The following is a 20,880-nucleotide window of genomic DNA, read 5'->3' on the forward strand; positions in this document are numbered from 1 at the left end:
AACAACCCTCAACCAACTCTACCCGTATCCACATCCTATACTCTAGTATGTACTCATAACTAAGCCTAACAAAGTCTACAAGATCTAGTAACCTGGTTAGCTCTGATACCAAGCTATCACGCCCCGAACCCTGAAATAGGACCCAAGGTTGAAAAAGTAACCTAACCTGTCCCTGTATCATACAAATCATCCATAGATACAGAAACAAAGGATGAGGGTCCGACCCCGTGGGGTTCCCAGGCACCCTAAACACATCCAATCAGAATCATGTACGCAGTGAAAAAAGTATTTCTATATCAAAATATGCAGTACCATACCAGAGTCTATAGAAGAGCAGAACATGGCTCTAACAAAATGTACACACTGGGTGCCCAAATACAACCCAAAATGGAAACCTAACAAAACTACAGTCCTAGCACTTACCCAAGCGCTTACACAGTACACCGGCCACTATGCTCCCTACACCAGGACGCTAGTTCTGGTTACTCAAAGGACCTATAAAAAAATGTACATACAACAGGGGTGAGACACCTCTCGGTAAGGAAGAACACAGGTTTTATCGGTGTGTGACATTTGAGTGTTATCATGATACAACATACACGCAGTTAAATGCATTCCAGTACTAATTTGCACAGTGCATACACGCACACATACGACTGCCATTTAGACACAGCCTATTCACAATACATACACATGATCAGTAATCCTCAGTGTCGTCACACTCTTCGGCCCGAAGCAGGCCAGCGACATACGACGTTGGCCCGTAACCAACCAGCGAACACGGCGCCACCAGCACATGGCTAGTCCCTGACTCCCATGGCATCGTACCGGCGCTAAACTGGTGGATCCACACCCTTCGGCCTGATCTGCCGGAATAGGCTCACGCCCTCGGATATAGAGCCGGACACTCTCAGCACCTAGAATCATTTCGGAACCGCGTTCCTACTAGCATTTCAACATATTACACACACATGCATACTCATATAACCAAACAAACCACACTCATTTGGTAATCTAAATCATGGTTTTCCAAACAAATATAGTTTAAACAAAGTCAAGGCACGACCATCCTAATATCACAGTATAAATCACACATATACTCGATTTTCAACAAAACCCGGGATTCATCCCGTCGCCCCCTTTTTCTTAAAACTATAATAATGAAAAACCCATGGTTTTCCCCGTTAGATCCCCCCAAATGAGTAGCCAAAACACACACAAGACCGTGGACCACAGTTCCACCGAGTCCGATTTAAAAAATAACCAATATAAACATAGTTCCCCTTACCTTAACCCCATAAGCAAATCCTGAACTCCAAGGTCCCTAAACAGCGAACCGAGTTCCAAAACCTACAAATCACAATACAGAATATGTTCACAAGACAGTTACCTACAAATCTACCAGATCATAATTGAAAACCGAGCCTTACCTCGATTTTACGCTGAAACTCGAAAATCTCTGAAACGAGATTCCGATCCATAGAAGTTGTAGAGAATCCTTCCACGATCCTCGTGGTAGCTTCCGTTTTCCGATTCCGTCGATGATCGGCGAAGAGTTCTAGAGAGAAAGAGTAGGGAGAGGTTTAGAGAGAGAGAGAGAGAGAGAGAGAGAGAGATTTGAGATTTCTTAATGAGGACACAAAGGAAATTTCCTTTTATAGCCCTTTGACCCAGCAATTTCCAATTTTGTTCCTCTCTTAATATTTAAATCCATTTTTCATATTTCGGGTTCTTACAATAACTATCAAAACCCTTTGTGCCTTCCCTAGTTCTACTAAATTACAATTTAATTAATTTTTAGAAATAAATTATACTAAAAAAATCCCTTGCGCTTTTCCATAGTAATACTAAATTACAATCTCGTTAATTTTTTGTTGTTAAATTATACTAAAAAGACTAAAATATCCATACAACTAATTAAGTCCAAAGGACTTTTATTAATTTTATTAATATTTTCACAAAGTTCATAACTTACTTCTTCTTATCAGCGACAAACACATCAAATCAATACTACGTTTTAATATTCACTTGCATGCTTATTAATGTTAGTATTGTCAATAGATGAATCTGTAGAGAGTGTGACAACAATGAAAGACTTGTTAATAAAATGTTGAAAAATTAAAATGTTACTAGTATGTTGATTTAAGGTGATAAGGATGTACTTAAGGGGGTGATTATACTTCAAAAATTTATTTTTCACTATAGTTTTCCTCTACATCAAATACTACGAAAATTTGTTTTAAAATGATTAAAAATTAAGAAAAATTAAATGTAAATGATTCATAAAATTACATTTTTATTTTTAGATTGGGTATATTTTTAATATTTTTTTCTTATTTTTCTTGATAACCAAATATGAAATGGTAAATTCCTTTGTATTTTTCTTTTCCTTTTATTAAAATTTTTTAAATTTTAAATAGAATTTGTATTTTGAAAGATATTAAATTTAAATAAAATATAACATAAAATTATATTAAAATTTATTTAAGCATAGTAGAAGTCAGCAGAATAAGAAATCATGAACTTATTCTCCACTGAATTATACACATTTTTTATATTCACATTCTTTTCTTTCAATAAGCTTTCAAGATTAAAAGGAAAAAAGAAAAAAATATGAAAGAAATTTGCTTTAAAAAATGCCTATGCATAGAGCACGGTAACGGATAAGCAGGCGAACCTCTCCCGACTCCTCTCTCTCTCTCTCTCTCTCTCTCGTGTGTAGCATGGGGGTTTTAGTCGCAGCTTCAGCTTGTTCTTCTCTTGCTAACATCCAATTCTCCGTGCTTCCCTCTTTCAAATTGCATCCTTTTCTTTTCTCTTCTTCTCTCAGGCCGAAACATCCTCACAATCGCCAATTGTCACTGCCAGCTCGATTTCAGGTACGTGCTGCCGCTGCAACTCTTGAAGCCGGCAATGGCGCCGTCGCTGTTGCCGCCGAGAATCCAGCCGCTACTTCCTATGGAAGACAATACTTCCCTTTAGCTGCTGTCGTCGGTCAGGTCACTCCTTCCCTCTTTATCTCTCTGTCTTCATAACTCACTCTCTCTCTCTCTCTCTCTAGTGTTCGTTGTCTTCTAACGGCAACTGTGAATCTGACATTTTTTTTCTTCTTCTTTGGCCGTTGATTACGCATTTTCCAAGGATTGGTTAACTGGGTCAAGTCAGTTTCTTGGGTGGTGTTGATCTTTATTGACTGCATGGAAGTGGTTTTGATCAAATGGGGGTTTTCTTAAAATGCTACTAATGTTCATAACATGTGTTTAAGATTAAGCCTGTGGGTATATATATATTTTTTATTCCAGAAAACACGAGAAGAGAAGAACTGTTCTGAATGTTGTTCCAGAAAATCTGAGAAAAGAAAACCTTAAAAAAAGAACTGGAAAGGTCCAGGAAGACATCAGTTTGAGGGCTGTTCGGGATTTAGGACAAATATAAAAATAAAAATAAAAAAATAAAATACAAACATGATTCATAATTGGGCTTAGGAATTGAAATCTCACTATCTTTAAGAAGATTCGATCCATCCATGGTTTTGCCTTAGCTCACGAACCAGTGCAACACAACTCCTTTTTGACTTGTCTCCAACAGCCCGATTTGAATTGTATGACTTTTATCAATTCTACAAAGCTCTAGATACCTTTCTTTGGTTGTTAAACTCTCTAATACTTAAATTGTGAATGATTAAGTTAGAATAATTTCAAACTACACCCAATTAATTAATATTATGAATTTATGAAATTCACGATTGAATGAATCAATCAACTATAGATGCATATCACTTTCCCAAGATACATTCACTAATGTTAATAAATTGTATTATATTAAAATAAGTTACTGTTGTGTTTATGTGACTCATATACTTGATGGATTGCATAAACAAGGAAGAATATTTAGTGGAAAATCACATGTGCTGAGGAGCAGCAGGGAAACCGTCGACTGTTTGGCTGAAACAGTCTACAGTTTGGCTCCAGAATTTAGACAATTTATATTTTGTCTGAAACAGACGATGGTTTGGCACAATTAATCGACAGTTTGGCTTGGGAACCCAGCGCATATTTTTAATTTGAATGTGAACGTTAAGTTGATTGGGTGTTTGGAGGGAACCCTCCGAAGTGTTTATAAATATACCATTTTGGGTATATTCAGAGAGTAGAAGATCATTGTAAGAAGTATTGTATTGTGTCCTTTGACACCTATATAGTGAAACTTTGCCGATTGCTCCTGTGGATGTAGGCATTGCCGAACCCTGTAATTCTTTGCATTGTTGTTCTTGCTTTCATATATATTGCGTGTGTGTGTTCCATATTTGTTCTTCATTGGTTGCTGCGTTTAACTTCCGCTGTGCAAAATCCGAGTTCATTCACAACAATTGGTATCAGAGCGATGTTGTTATGGCATTGGGCACTTCATCTGCGAAATTTAATATTGTTAAATTTGATGGAACCGGAAACTTTGGTTTGTGGCAGAGGAGAGTGAAAGATTTGCTTGTGCAGCAAAAGATGGTGGAGGCCTTGTATGGTGTTCCACCGGAAGGTATGGATGAGGCTAAATGGAAAGAATTAGAGGCAAAGGTTGTTGCTACAATACGGTTGTGTTTGGTTGATGAAGTGCTCTATCATGTCATGGAGGAAGATTCTTTTGCGGCTGTTTGGTAAAAGCTTGAAACCCGGTATATGTCCAAATCTCTTACTAACAAACTCTTTCTTAAGCAGCGTCTTTGTTGGCTTAATATGGTTGATGGTTAAATTTTGAACCAACGCATCAACGCATTTAATCAAATTATAAGTGATTTGATTCCTTGCCAGCGACTCACACGTATGAGAACCTGGTTACCACTCTTACATGGGGGAAAGAGACCCTAAACTTGGAAGTGGTGACAAGTGCGTTGTTGGGGTTTCATCAAAGGATGAAAGTCTGGGATGAAAATTCACATGGAGAAGGACTTGCGGTGAAAGGTAACCATGATCGTGAGAGAGGAAAATTCAGAAATGGATCGAGTCAAAACTCCCGAACTCAATCCAATAAGAAAAAGGATATCCGGTGGTATAAGTACAGTAAAAAGGGGCACATTAAACCGGAGTGTTCGGATTGAAAGAAAGAAAATGTTGAAAAGCATGAAGGGACTTCAAAATCAGCAAATGGAGTTCAAGAAGAAAATTCAGTTTGCTGTGATGGTGATGTACTTTTAGTTTCGTTGGTGTTGGATCGCCTCACGAACTCATGGATCCTAGGCTCGGCATGTTCTTACCATATGACTCCAAATAAGGAGTCGTTCAGCACTTACAGGTTGGTAAATTCAGGTTCAGTTCTTATGGGCAATGATGTCTCTTATAAAATCATTGGCATTAGAAGTGTTAGAATTAAAATGTTTGATGGTACTGTAAGAACCTTGAGTAATGTAAGACACATACTAGACCTACGGAAGAGTCTCATTTCACTTGGCACTCTGGATTGTAATGAATTCAATTTCACGTCCTAAAGTGGGATAATGAAGGTCTGCGAAGGTAATCTAACGGTGATGAAAGGGCAAAAGTTAGATGGAAATATTTATACACTGCAGGGAACTACTGTTGTAGGTGGAGCTGCCGCTGTAGATTCCGAATTTGATGAAATCATTTTGTAGCTTATGCGGCTTGGGCATATGGGTGAACATGGTATGAAAGAACTTCACAAGAGTAAATTCTTGAAAGGTATGAAAGCATGTAAGCTAAATTTTTGCAAGTTTTGTGTTCTTGGGAAACAAAATAGGGCACAATTCAAATAAGTTATTCACAAGACGGTAGGTATTCTTGATTATATACATTTTGATGTTTAAGGGCCGGTTAGAGTAGCATCAAGAAGTGGACATGTTTACTTTATGAGTTTTGTTGATAGTTACGAAAAGTTTGGATATACTTCATGCAGCACAAGTTTGATATGTTTTCCAAGTTTAAGTTGTGGAAAGTTGAAGTGGAAAACTAGACTGGGAGGAGAATCAAATGCCTTAGGTCAGACAGTGGGACCGAGTATGCTGATTTTAGGTTCACGGAGTTTTGTGAATAGCAGGGCATTAAGAGACATTTTTCTATTCACTGGATACCTCAGCAAAATAGTGTGGTTGAAAGGATGAACCGAACCTTAGTTGAAAGAGCTCAATGTCTCAAGCTTAATGCGGGGCTACCAAAGAACTTCTGGATTGAGGCAGTTAGTATGATTTGTTACTTAGTAAACCGATCGCCAAGGGCATCACTAGAAAGGAAAGTGGCAGAAGAGGTATGGACGGGAAATGCAGTAGAATATTTTGGATTGAAGGTATTCGGTTGTCCAATCTATGTTCACATGTCTAGTGAGGAGAGATCGAAGCTTGACGCAAAGTCTAGACATTGCATTTTTTGGGGATATCAAAAGGGTGTGAAAGGGTTCAAGCTGTGGGATCCAATGACAAATAAGGGGGTGATCAGTAGGGATGTAGTTTTTGATGAGAAAGCTATGGTGAAGCATACTCAAGAATTTGATAAAGAGAAATAGGAGTTAGGAAACTGGACCAGAGACGAACATATTGTGCAGGTGGAGTTAGAAACTTAGGGCAAGATAATGATCTTTGTCTTCTAGTTGCAGGGAGTTCTAGTTCGGGAAACCAACAAGTCAACAATATTCCTATACGGAGATATCCATACGCACTATTAGACCACCGCCAAGGTATGGGTTTGAAGAGTTAGTATCTCATGCTTTCATTATCAGTTGCAATGATCCAACTACTTTTCAAGAGGCAGTGCACAGCCAGGAGAACAGTAGGTGGATGGGTGCTATGATTGAAGAAATGGAATCGCTGCATAAGAATCAAACTTGGGAGTTGGTGGAGCTTCTAGATGGGAAGAGGGCGATAGGTTGCAGATGGGTATGTAGGAAGAAGGAAGCAATTTCAGAAAAGGAATGAGAGAAATTCAATGCACGGTTAGTGGCAAAGGGGTACTCACAGAAAAAAGGAATAGATTATGATGAGATCTTTTCACCTGTGATTCAATATACTTTCATCAGGATAGTGTTGGGGTTAGTAGCTTATTATGATTTGCATTTGGATCAAATGAATGTGAAGACGACATTTCTCCATGGTGACTTGGAGGAATATATTTATATGGTACAGTCGGAGGGATTCAGTAAACCAGGGCAAGAACACTTAGTTTGCTAGTTGAAGAAGTCTATTTACGGGATGAAACAGCCTCCAAGGTAATGGTACAAAAGATTTGATTCCTATATGATTAGGAGAGGCTACATGTGAGTATGACTGCTACATGTATATGAAGAAGCTTGATGATGGTTATCTTATTTTCTTATTGTTGTATGTCGATAACATGTTAATAGCTGCGAAGGATTTAACTGAGGTAAATCAGTTAAAGGATATGTTGCATAAAAAGTTTGACATGAAGGATCTTGGTCTAGCCAAGAAGATACTTGGGATGGAGATTCGCCGGAACAGATTTGCAAGGAGGTTGTGGTTATCTTAGGGCGGTTATGTGGAGCAAGTGTTGGAAAGGTTCAGCATGGCTGATGCTAAACCGGTATGTACACCACTAGTGAGTCACTTTAAATTGTCTACTGCTGAATGCCCAAGTACGGATAATGATATTCGAGACATGTCAAAGGTCTCCTATGCTAGCGTCGTGGAGAGTTTAATGTATTTAATGGTGTGTACAAGACCAGACTTGGCATATGTAGTGAGTGTGGTGAGTAAGTTTCTCTCTAATTCGAGTAGATAGCACAAGGAAGCCGTCAAATGGATTTTCAAATACTTACGAGGTACTTCTAGTTATGGCATCATGTTTGGCAAGCAACAGGATAGTCCATTAGTTGTGGGGTTTGTTGATGCTGATTATGCAGGGAATATGGATGACAAAAGGTCTACAACGGGTTATATCTTTACCCTTGTGGGAGGACCTATATGTTGGAGGTCTAGGGTACAATCCTTGGTGGCATTGTCTACAACTGAATCTAAATACATGACAGTTGCCGAAGTTGCAAAAGAAGCCTTATGGCTTACCAATTTGGTCAAAGAGCTGGGTATACAACAAAGTGGGGTTGTGCTACATTGTGACAGTCAAAACATTATCTTCTTGGCGAAGAATTAAGTGTACCATGTTAGAACCAAGCATATTGATGTAAGGTTCCACAGGGTCTGGAAATTGATTATTTCAGGTGAACTTGTACTGGATAAGGTTCACACATCTGAAAACGCAGTGGACAGTTTGACAAAACTGGCTACTACTGAAAAGTTCAAGCATTGTTTGGACTTACTTCATGTCTCCAAGTGCTAGAAGGGAGACGGACCCAACCTAACGTTCCAAGGTCAAGGTGGAGCAACGAGCTTTGTTTTCAGGTTCTCCTAAGGAGTGTATACTCGCCAAGGTGGAGATTGTTGTATTTTTGTGGCTCATATACTTGATGGATTGCATAAACAAGAAATAATACGTAGTGGAAAATCACATGTGCTGAGGAGCAGCAGGGAAACCGTCGACTACTTCGCTGAAACAGTCGACGGTTTGGCCCAATTTGTTGATGGTTTGGCTCGGGAACCCAACGTAGATTTTCAAAATTTGAATGTGAACGTTAAGTTGGTTGGGTGTTTGGAGGGAAACCTTCAAAGTGTTTATAAATATACCATTCTAGGTATATTCAGAGAGTAGAGGATCATTGTAAGAAGTATTGTATTACGTCCTTTGACACTTATATAGTAAAACTTTGTTGATTGCTCCCGTGGATGTAGGCATTGCCGAACTACGTAATTTTTTGCGTTGTTGTTCTTGCTTTCATATATACCGTGTGTGTGTGTGTGTGTGTTCCATATTTGTTCTTCATTGATTGCTACATTTAATTTCCGCTATGCAAAATCCGAGTTCATTCACAACAGTTACAATCCCCACTCAGTTTAATATTATGTATGTATTGTGTATGTAGAGAGTTTAACAATCAAAGAGGGATAATAATGAATAACGAAGGTGTGCTCTACATTTAGGCTCCGCTTAGTAAAATAATAATCTTTACTCTAGAGTTAGTAGTGGTCTTAGATTTGAACTATGACATGAGCTTTAATAGTTAGCACATTTCGGGCTTGTGCTAATCCTAGTTTCAAGAGCATATTAGAGAACAAGCCCAATTTTTATAAAGAGCAACCCCTCTCGCATGCTCACAAAAGTTCTTGTGTAACTTTAACACTACGCTCGTAAGAGATATAAATTATTTTGTTGAGAGTTTTGAGACTCAAACCAAGAAGACAAAAGCATTTACACCATAGGGCTGAGTTAAAAAATAATAGCTCATTTATTATGACCACCTTCTTCCCATTGAACCTAATTATAGGATGTCCAATCCTTGGGTTCGGTATCCTCATATGTGGTTCATGATTTTACGGGCATTAACCCAACTTCCTCAATGTATTTTAAATCCATTCCTTTGCTAAGACCTTAGTTAGTGGATCTCATAATATCTTACATAATTCACATTAGTGATACCACTACTTAAATAAGATCTTATCGTACTGTATTTTCTTCTTATGGGTCTAGATTTACTATTATAATAACTGTTATTCACTCTACCAATTTTAGCAATGCTGTCACAATTATCTAGGATAGGTGGTATTGGCTTTTCCCAAAATAGAAAATTCATATAACATATCTCTCAACCAACTAGCTTCTTTAGTTGATGCTAAAGTAATAAGCTCAACTTCCAAGTTGATTAGCAAGTATTGTTTATTTTTGTTTTTGTTTTTGTTTCCAAATTTGTAACAAATAGCACCACTACTTGAATTAAAACTATAACTAGTGGTAGAGAGGGAATCATGAGTTCACAAAAATCTTCAAGCACAATAGGTTAAATATTTCATTATATGCTCAAGGCATGCCAATGTTCTCTATTTGACTTGTTAGAAAATCTACTAAGTACCCCCTATATGCAATGTCAGGTCTAGTTAAATTGGTTGAATACCGTACGCTACCAATAATGCTATTGTATTTCTTTAACACTTCATTTTCTCTCTCGATGGGAAATAGTGATTACTAGAATGAAAAGGAGAAGAGACATGTTTGCAATTATCAAAGCCTTATTTTCTTAAAGTTTTCTAGATGTAATGCAATTGATCAAGGAATATACCCTCGCATAGTCTCATAATTTTTATGCTTAAAATAACATTATCCTTATTTAAATCTTTCATCTTAGAATGTCTTATTAAAATCCCTCATCTCAAAATGCTTCTAAGCATATTTTTCATTTTATTTATGACTTGCAAATTTGAACAAAAAATTAGGAAGTGATCCATATAGAGGCTAATAATAAGTGAGCCTTTGCAAGATATAAAATAAATACACTTGCTAGACTCATTGTTTTATATCCATTTTTTCTATCATGCACGAATCAATCTTTTCATATGATTGTTTGGGGCTTGCTTTGAGCCATAAAATGACTTATTTAATTTTCACAATTTATTTTCTTGGCAAAGCTCTATAAAGGCTTTCGGTTGGTCCATATAAATTTCTCTATCTAGGCCTCATGTAAAAAAATAATTTTTACATCCATTTGACGATTTTGTGGATTATAAATTGTAGCAATGCAATTAATATAATGGATATACTTCTAGAAACAACAACAACAATGATACCAAGCCTTAAGTCCCACTAGGTGGGGTCGGCTATATGAATCGTTTTCTGCCAATTTATGTGATCATGGACCATTTTTTTTGACAGATTCAAGGCCATTAAATCCTTATTTCTAGAAACTAGAGAAAAAATATTGGAAACATGAAGGTCTTCTTTTTTGTTTAAAACCTTTGGCTACAAGATGTGCATAATACTTGTTTACTGATGCATTGAGTTTGAGTTTCTTTTCAAAGAGCCATTTATAGCCTGTGTTTTTACAACTTGGTGGTAAATCAACAAATTTCCAAGTTCTATTGGAAGTTAAAGATTCTATCTCATCGTTTGCAGCCTCTTTCCAAAAAATGGCATCAAATGCATCTTGCAAAGTAATTTGAGCCTACTCTAAGATATAAACAAAATAGTCCAGACCAAAATCCTTTTCAACTCTTGCTCTTTTGCAAGTTCAATCTCAAAATCTCTTTTATTCTTTAAACTAGGAGTAGATGAGCTAGGTTCTATGAAAGCATTGTCACTAAAGTTTTGCCCCTACTATTCCTAGTCTTAAAAGGAAATTTTTCTTCATGAAAAATTTCATCACCTGATTAAAAAATAACATCATTTTAATGTCTAAAAAATCTATAGGTTTACTGTTGTACTATTTACGACATATCCAAAAAAAACATGAGTAGAAGCTCTAACACCAAGTAATTACAAAAGGTAAAAAATCCCGAACTCTAAGACAACCTAAATTAGGCTTAATATATGAGAAGCAATTAAAAAAGTTCTTCTCCTCAAAGGTTAGGAGATGCCTCTGATTCTATTAGCATAGAATTAATTAAATCTATTAAATTTCTATTTTTCTCTTAGCTATGCCATTGGAAGCATGTCAGTAAGGTGGAGAAATTTTGGATTATTCCCAAGGATTGAACATATGCGTTGAACTGCAAAGATTCAAATTCATGGCCTCTATCACTTCTAATTCTCTATTTATTTTCCTACCGAATTGATTTTCAACTCAAGGAGGAATCTTTTAAATTTCTCAAAAGCATCACTTTTATTTTTCAACAAATAAACATGCATATATTTTGAAAAATCATCTATGAACGTGATAAAATACCCATTTAATCCATGAGTTAAAATTCCTTTTAATTCACGCAAATCAGTGAGAATTAACTCTAGCAATTTGGTGTTTCTTGCAACACTTTCATGAGACCCTTTTTTTTTTATAGCTTTACTACATGATTCAAAATTTTCAAAATCCTTTCTAGCATTTGAAACTAATCCTAAATTATTCATTGTGCGTACATATCTGCTATTAATATGACATAAATGAGCATGCCAAAAAATTAAAAAGAAAGCATGTAAACAGAACTTGAGGATGCTTTATTGCCATTTTCAACACTTAATTTAAACATTCCCATAACAAACTTAAAGTTGCCCTAAAAGAGTAAAAGGTTCCATTCTTAGTGATTAAATACTATCGAATTACATATGTTGTTTAAATGCAGCCTTATTAAGAAGAAAACTTGACACCAAATTCTTTCTTGGAAGGGGTGTAATACACATCCTTTAATAATCATATTCTTCTAGAAGTAAACTTCAATTCAACCTCACCGCTACCAAGTACCTATGTGGTCTGTGAATCACACCATGCATGAAAGTTTTAGGCTCCTTAAAAAGAGTGTACAACTTGAACCAACATTTATTGTGCAGGGACGTTTATTAGCTCCAAAGTTTGCCCACTACGTTCAATATTGTGGACCATGTATATATTAGCAATTATTGCCACAAAAGTGTCCTCAACTACATTGGCTTGAGGATTAGGTCCATGTTTTCTACATTTACAAATTTGAGCAATATGTCCATTTTTTCCGCAAATAGAACAAACATGATTGTTTTGCTTTTTTTGATTATAATGGGGGCAGTTGGTGACTTGGTTACCATTATTTTTTATATTGGTTGTTCCTATAACTTTCTTGCATAAGCGCATCTTGTCCTCTTGTCACTACCTTTATGGCTTATGCAGATACGAGTGATTACGGTTTCGAGGGACATATCCTTTTGCTTGTGGAACATGCTCTTTTGGAAATCTCTCCATTATGGGGGCAAACAAAATCTTTTCCAATTTTGATACCTTCGAATGTAACTTGAAATCTTGAGCTTGCTCCACAACCGGCTGTCCATCCACTATTTGATAACTGAAAAATCGGCTAGCAGCATATTTCAAAGTGCCTGTTTCCTCAGTAGCATACTATCTCTGCAAAGCCTCCCAATTTTTTTTTTTATTTTTTGCAAAAAACTAGTATAGTATCAACAAGATAATTTAAAAGGTAATGGATTGTTACGCTCATCCTTTTCATATTGTTCAATCTTCCCGAGCTCTCATGGTGCTCGATCAATTCATCCTCATTCATATTGTCGGTGTTGACCTTGTTCAAATGCCTCTCAGGGAGCACATAAGCAACCTTGATAAGACTAAGGTACAAAAGTACCTTGTTCAAATGCCTCTTAGGGAGCACGTATGCAACCTTGACAAGACTAAGGTACAAAAGTACCTTGCCTTTCCATCTATTGAAGAGGGTTCCTTTGAACAAAAAAGGGTTTATTGAGATCCCTAACATTTTCTTTTAGTTTTTCAATAATAGGCTCCATATTATGAATCTCCTTAAAATTGTTGGAAATTTAGTATAGATATAAAAATAAACAAAAACACAAATAAAGAACAAACACAATTCACAATTAGTTTGATGCACAAAAATCTTGCTTTCTTTAAGAAGATTCAAGCCCCTTGTGGTTTTGGCTTAGCTCGTGAACTAGCGCAACAAAACTCTTTTTGACTTGTCTCCCCTGGATATAGAAGCTTGATTTGAATTATATGACTCTTTCCGATTCAGTTCAAGTGAAAGAGTTCAAAGCTCCAGAAAGAAACAGCTTTTTTGGTTGTCAAACTGATTTAGATTATGCATGATTGAGTTGGAATGAGAATGGTGTGAAGTGCCAATGCTTGAGGGTCTATAGGCTCACATGACCTTCCATTATGCATGATCTTAATAAATGTAGGATGTATTTAAAATAATAGATACAAATGTAAGTTAAAAGTACACCCAATTTATTAATATTATGAATTTATGTCATCAATGATTCAATTAATTATAGATGTATATACCTTCAAGGTACATATCCCTTCCCAAGATACATCCACCATATTTATAAATTATATAATATTAAAGTGCACTTACAGACCACATTACCATTTTCACCATGAATTAATCTGAAAACTGCAAACCATGCATCTTGATCTAAATTTTGGAGAATCAAAGGGAAACAGATGAATAGCAACAGCAATGACAACATTAAAGCCTTTGTCCCAATTATTTAGGTTTCACTTCGGGAATCCTTTTCTCCATTCAACTCGGATTAGGACGCCCTTCTATTATATTTTCTTTATTTTTCAGAAATTAGCTCTCTGAAGATTTTAGACTTTCTATCAGAAATATTTTGAAGACATTAGGGAATTTTTTTAAAACTTCAAGATTTATTTAAGGATTTGCTTTGGGAAAAATCAGCTTAATCCAGAAATGTATTTTTGCCATCAGATTATTTAAAAACTGTTATGAATGCATTGCTTCCTTATTTTTTATTTGTGTATTTGGAAATATAGAAATGAGGTTCAACTTCAAGAATCTTTCCAAATGTTTGTACATGCTTGAATGTTCATTACTGGAGATGTCTATGTTAACAGATGGGGTTGGTTTTATTATTTAATCTTTTTATTTTTTTATTTTATTTATAATTATTTTTTAACAGGATGCTATTAAAACTGCTCTTTTGCTTGGGGCAATTGACCGTGAGATTGGAGGGATTGCTATCTCTGGTAAGCGAGGAACAGCGAAGACAGTAATGGCACGTGGATTGCATGCAATTTTGCCACCAATTGAAGTAGTTGTTAGTTCAATAGCAAATGCTGATCCAGCCTGCCCAGAAGAGTAAGGTTACTGAATGCTGCACACTAATAATGTTATCTCAAGAGAAAAGAGAAATAATGTTTTCATGCAAAACATCTGGGTAGTGTTTACATTTCTATTCTTTCATTGGTGTATTTCCTTTATTAGATGCCCACATATTGGAAATCTAGAAATTGTGGGCCTGATGCCACTATTATGCTACAATTTCTTCAAAAAGCATTCTTTGTAAAAACCTCTTCTTTGTACAATCCATGATTGGGAGAACTTTGTTGACCATCTTGTGTGGCAAAGTATTGTCTGCTCAAAATCTCATGTTTCTCTATTTTCATGATTGCTTTTTATATGTGTGTACGTGCATGTTATCTTCAAATTTATTGTCATAATGCTTGAACCTGTTATAAAGTGAAACTGAGCTATAAAATTAAAAAATTAAAAAAAAAAGTGCACAAGTTCGTTTTATGGCCTCGGTTCTTCTATGTAATTCACTAGGATGGTGGTAATCTGGTTCCTTTTGTCATATATTTTGTGAATGGCCGAATGAATTGGCCTTGCGTTCTGTATATTATATATAGACTTTACAAGAATGCTATACATGGAAAGTAAATAAGGCCTAGCATGATTCTAGCCTTATACAAGTAAACTATAATTTGTCAAGCCCTATACATGTAAACTAAATATATGTTAACTGTACAAAATAATAAATTGAAATAGAAGGAAATAAATTTGGGCTGAAGTAAGGAAAGAAATCTTTTGCTTTGCTGTTTTCTGTTCCGTTGGCAGCCCCCCTCAAATTGATGCGGGTTGATCAACAAGCATCAATTTTCTACTTAGGAAGCAATGTCGATGACGAGTGAGAGCCTTGGTGAAGATATCCACAATTTGTAATTTAGTGGAAATGTGTGGAAGAGTGATAACACGAGCTTCAAATGCTTCACAGATAGAGTGACAATCAGCTTCAATATGCTTCATGCGCTCATGATAGACAGGATTGGCCGTGATCTGGATAGCACTCGTGTTATCAGCATGTAGAGGTGTAGGATTGGTCTTAGAAAAATCTAGCTCAGCAAGCAAGGCTCAAAGCCAAATAATTTCAGAACAAGCAAGGGACATTGCCTGGTATTCAAATTCCATCGATGACTTAGAAACTCTGTCTTGCTTCTTACTCTTCCAAGAGATCAATGCATCACCTAAGAACACACACCAACCAGTGATGGAGCGACGTGTATCCGCACAACCAGCCCATTTAGCATTGCTATAAGCAGCAAGGCAAGTAGAATTGCCTGCAGGGAAGAATAAACCATGGGCAGAAGTGTCCTAAATGTAGCGTATGATCCTACAGACAACACCCAAATGAAGACGACGAGGAGTGTGAAGAAACTGGCCGACTTGCCGTACAACAAAAGAAATGTTTGGTCTAGTAATGGTAAGATAGACAAGACTACCCACCAACTTCCGGTATAAATTGGGATCAACAAGTAAATCACCCTCCTCTTTGCAAAGCTTGACATTTAATTCCATGGGAGTATCAACAGAAGTACCCTTTTGAAGGTCAGTTGTGGCCACCAAGTTACTAGCATACTTATGTTGATTGAGTGAAATACCATAGGGACTACGATTCACCTCAAGACCAAGAAAATATGTGAGAGACCCAAGATCTTTCATATGAAAGGACTCTGAGAGACGAGTCTTGAGTTGAGTGAGTAAAGCATAATCGGAACTAGTAATCACAATATCATCAACATAAACCAAAACAACAACAATACCCTTGTATGATTTCTGAAGAAAAAATGAAGTGTCATACCTGCTCTGCTTGAATGAAAATTGTAATAAAGTGGGGCGAAATTTATCAAACCAGGCACTCGAAGCTTGTTTGAGACCATAAAGAGAACGACGAAGCTTATACACATGTGAAGTCGGAGAGGAAAACAAGCCCGGGGATGGCTTCATATAAATACACTCTTTAAGATCCCCATGAAGAAAAGCATTCTTGGCATCCATCTGATGTAGTTGTCACTCACTGGAAGCAGCAATAGCTAGAATTGACGAACAGTAGTCATCTTAGCCACAGGAGCAAAGGTCTCTTCATAATTGACACCATATTCTTGATTATTCCCAAGAGTAACAAGGCGAGCTTTGTAATGATCCAGACTTCCATCAGATCGGACCTTGACTGAGTAAACCCATTTACAGCATAGAGGAACAATGGTGGGAGGACAAGGCTCAATGTCCCAGGTGTGATTGGCCTCTAGAGCAGCAATTTCTTCCTGCATAGCTTGTTGCCAACAATCATGCTTGACAGCGTGTGAGTAGGAAGTGGGAATATCTAAATTGGACAATGCAGCAGTAAGAGTTGAAACAGAGTTACCAGAACTTGAAGAGGGAAACCCATACTTGTTCGTGGGTATAGACACTCGAGAAGAGCGACGTACCAAAGGCTCTAGAGGTGCTGCAACTGATTGAATCTAGAGCGTGGTAGTATTAGATATCGGATGAGCTACCCGAAGAGACTGTGGGTGGGGGCACCGCGTATACACAATACTTGGTTTAAAACGAGAACTGAATGAATGAGGATCTGAGAACTGCTCCTCAAAGGAGGGGAGAATCATAGTAGGAGAGGAGGGTACAGAGGACACAAGAAAGAAATGTTGATTTTCAAAGAAAATAACCTAGAAATGCATGTACGATGTAATGTAGGATCATAGCAAACAAATCCCTTTTGATGCGCACTGTATCCCAAGAATGCACATCGAATAGATTGAGCAGATAATTTATGTCACTCATGCGGAGGTAAATGAACAAAACATACACAACCAATGGTACGTAGGTTATCGTAACTAGCTTGCTTAGCAAATAAACGGAAATAGGGAGACTTCATGAGTAGGACTTGAGAAGGTAAACGATTAATCAAGTAAGAAGCAGTTTTTAGAGCCTTAACCCAAAATAAGGATGGAATAGAGGATTCCAGCAAAAGAGTATGGACCACTTCTAGTAGATGACGATTTTTCCGTTCGGCTACACCATTCTGTTCGGGAGTAGCAGGACATGAACGTTGATGAATAATGCCTTTAGAAGCCAAAAATGCCTAAAACTCAGTAGACACATATTCACCACCATAATCTGTGTGTAATGTCTTAATAGAAGTAGAAAATTGATTGGCAACATACACTAAAAACTCAGTGAAAGTACAAAAACCTTAGATTTAGAGCGAAGAAAGTAGACCCAAGTAAATCTGCTATGATCATCAATGAAAGTCACATAGTATTTAAATTTTTCATGTGAACTAACTGGGGAAGGTCCCCAAACATCACTATGGATAAGCTCAAAACACTGAGAAGCTCTACTAGCATGCAAGGGGAAGGGAAAAGTTTTGTTTTTACCAAGTTTGCAAGAGGCACACTCAAGAGATAAAGAAGAACGTTCTTTATTACCAAGTAAACCAGAGTCTAATACATGAGATAAGATCTGAGTATTGGGATGGCCTAAATGACAATATCACACCATACTAAGATCTTAATCATTATTACAAGCAAAAGACTTATTAGAAGAAACTGGAGAATGTGTTGGAACAGGCAAAAGTAGTCGAAACAAGCGCCCCACTTTAGGTCCCTTTGCGATCGGCTCCCCCGTTACTTGGTCTTGCACAACACAACCATTACCAAAAAAATTAATAGCACAATTGTTATAAACTAATTGACCAACAGAAATAAGATTCGTGGAAAGTTGAGGAGCAAGAAACACATTAGTGAACTTAGAAGAGGCATCTCCGACAGCAACTATTGGCAAAGAACTGCCCTTGGCAGTCTGAATAGAAGATTGACCAGCGTAGGGCCGAACATGACACAAGGTAGTGGGATTATTCGTCATGTGATTAGAGGCACCTGAGTCCACATACCAGAGATTTGTAGAATTGTTACCTTGGAGCCCCATTGCTGATAATGCCGAAATTAGCATCTATTGCACCATTTTGGGTGTGTAGTAATTCGGTGGAGGAGGTGCAGGAATAGAGAAGTAACCTGAAGAAGTGCCAAGAGCCGCAAACTTCACTGTGGGGGGGGGGGGTACACTAACAGAAGTCTGGAATACCTGGGCCTAACGATTCTACGGGTGGATACGACATTCTTTGATAATGTGACCCTTCTTGCAATAAGAGCAGAATTTCTTGGAACAATTAGCAGCGATATGTCCAAATTCTTTGCAAAAAAAACGCGGCAAAGTGCTAGAATGCACAGGCAATCCTCGTCGTTGAGCAGCATAAGCTACAGGGAGGACAGACTCATAACTACCATGAGATTGTGCCAGAGTAACTTGAGTACTAAGTCGTTGTTCTTCATGAAGTAACTCACCAAAACAAACATCCTGAGAAGGAATAAAAGAGCGATTTAGTAGAGATTAACGAACAGATTCATACTCGGGGCGGAGTTTCATAAGAAACTGATCACAACAACTAGTCTCGTGAAGACGTTGAATTATGGGAAGAGAAGCCACTAGAACATCCGCAGTAACTTGATCAGAATATTCATTCCAAAGAGTCAGAAACCCCGAATAATAGTCTTGGATGGAACGATTGTCATGTTGAAACATGACAATCGCGTGCTCTAACTGAAAACAACGGGCACCGTTATCTTGATGATATACTATTTTTAAATTAGTCCACATGGATTGAGCGGTGCAATAAGGTCGCAAGTTGGGGACAATATGTGGCTCAACTGAGCAAAGAAGCCAAGACATAATCTGAGCATCAAGCACAGCCCATGAAAGATAAGCTGCGGACTTCTTGGATTTATCAAGATTGTGTGCACAATCCGTGCCATCAATATGACCCCAAAGATCTTTTCCCTTCAAGAAAAGTTCAAACTGAAAAGCCCACGTAGAATAATTGTTGCTTATAAACTTGGCACACACAGGTGCGGAGTCCATGCTAAATAATGGAGAAAATCGAGGAGCCCTAAAAAAACAGACTGTGCCGAAAGAACAGACCACCAGAAAATCTAGAAGCCCAAAATAAACAACGCAGGTACAAAGAAAAACCAAGAACAACCTCCCTGCACTAAAAAATTAAATCTTGAACCAAAAAACTGCACTAAAAATTTAATCTTGAACCAAAAACCTGCTGTGCCGAGAAGATAAGTGCCAGAAACAGCAACAGAAAGCTGTTGCCTACTTGCCGAAAGTCTCAAACAGCAACAGAAACTGGAGAAATAAGTAGCAAACCAGAAACCTGCTGTGCCTGCTTGCCAAAAGTCACAAACAGCAACAGAAAACTGTTGCCTACTTGCCGAGAATCACAAGGACATAAACTGGAGGCATAAATGGCAACCCAGAAACCTGCTGTGCCAACGGCCACGCAGCCACAGAAGTACTGAAAGAACTGGGAAAAAAATTCAGAAGAGAAAACAAAACCCCAACAGCCACAAAACCGAGAAGACAAAAAACAAAGGGGAAAAAAAAATTAGCAGTTGGCTGGCTCTGATACCATGTCAAATATTTTGTGAATGGCCGAATGAATTGGCCTTGAGTTCTGTATATTATATATAGACTTTACAAAATGCTATACATGGAAAGCAAATAAGGTCTAGCATGATTCTAGCCCTATACAAGTAAACTATAATCTGTCAAGCCCTATACATGTAAAATAAATATATGCTAGCTGTACAAAATAATGAATTGAAATATAAGGAAATAAATGTGGGCTGAACTAAGGAAAGAAATCTTTTGCTTTGCTGTTTGCTGTTCCGTTGACACCTTGCATGGGTTGTTTACATTTCAAAATTTCACGTCGCTTAAACTAATTTCTTGTTACTCTTGTATAGTTGAAACTGTCAAGTTGCTTGATGGGGCTGGCATAAAACTTATTATTGGTGGGCCTTCCCATAATTTGAAGTTCTAAATCTCTAGCTCATAGTTTTGTATATTATTTTGCTTCATCTAGGTTAGGCTATGGATTTCTTAAAAATATTTTTGATTGGGCGTTTTATATTGTTGCAGCATGCATATAAAGGGAATGGGTGAGGTATGTCGCAATGGATATGCTTCATCCTTGCACACAAAAAACAAACTAAAAGCCTTTAACCAATAACAACTAAGCCTCCTCAAAGTTAATCATTTCAAAGTGCCAAAGAAGACCACATGCCATCAAAGACCCTCCTGTTCCTTTCATGCCAAAAACATTAAAAAAATAATAATGACCACTGAATTAACCTGTTTCAGCCTTGCAACCCAGCAGCCCTAAACCAACTAATTACTCTCTGGCATGATTGCATAACTCATTGAACTCCAAAGAAAAATGCCTAGACCATACCTCCCTTTCCAGT

General features: G+C 37.3%; 1 protein-coding gene across 3 annotated transcripts in view; it reads left to right on the forward strand.

Annotated features, from left to right (window-relative positions):
* The first annotated feature begins 2,665 nt into the window (after positions 1 to 2,665).
* Positions 2,666 to 20,880, forward strand: part of LOC131149469 (magnesium-chelatase subunit ChlD, chloroplastic) — a 60,648-nt gene continuing 42,433 nt past the window's right edge. The window contains exons 1-2 of one of the 3 annotated variants that reach the window (XM_058099922.1): positions 2,666 to 2,999; positions 14,412 to 14,590. In XM_058099922.1, the coding sequence (XP_057955905.1) occupies positions 2,724 to 2,999; positions 14,412 to 14,590 (455 nt within the window). In that variant the 5' untranslated portion in view covers positions 2,666 to 2,723. The remainder of the gene's footprint in view (positions 3,000 to 14,411; positions 14,591 to 20,880) is intronic. The other 2 variants (XM_058099924.1, XM_058099923.1) reach the window with 2 other exon arrangements.

The sequence above is a fragment of the Malania oleifera genome, chromosome 2 (assembly GCF_029873635.1).
Source record: "Malania oleifera isolate guangnan ecotype guangnan chromosome 2, ASM2987363v1, whole genome shotgun sequence".
Classification (NCBI taxonomy): domain Eukaryota; kingdom Viridiplantae; phylum Streptophyta; class Magnoliopsida; order Santalales; family Ximeniaceae; genus Malania; species Malania oleifera.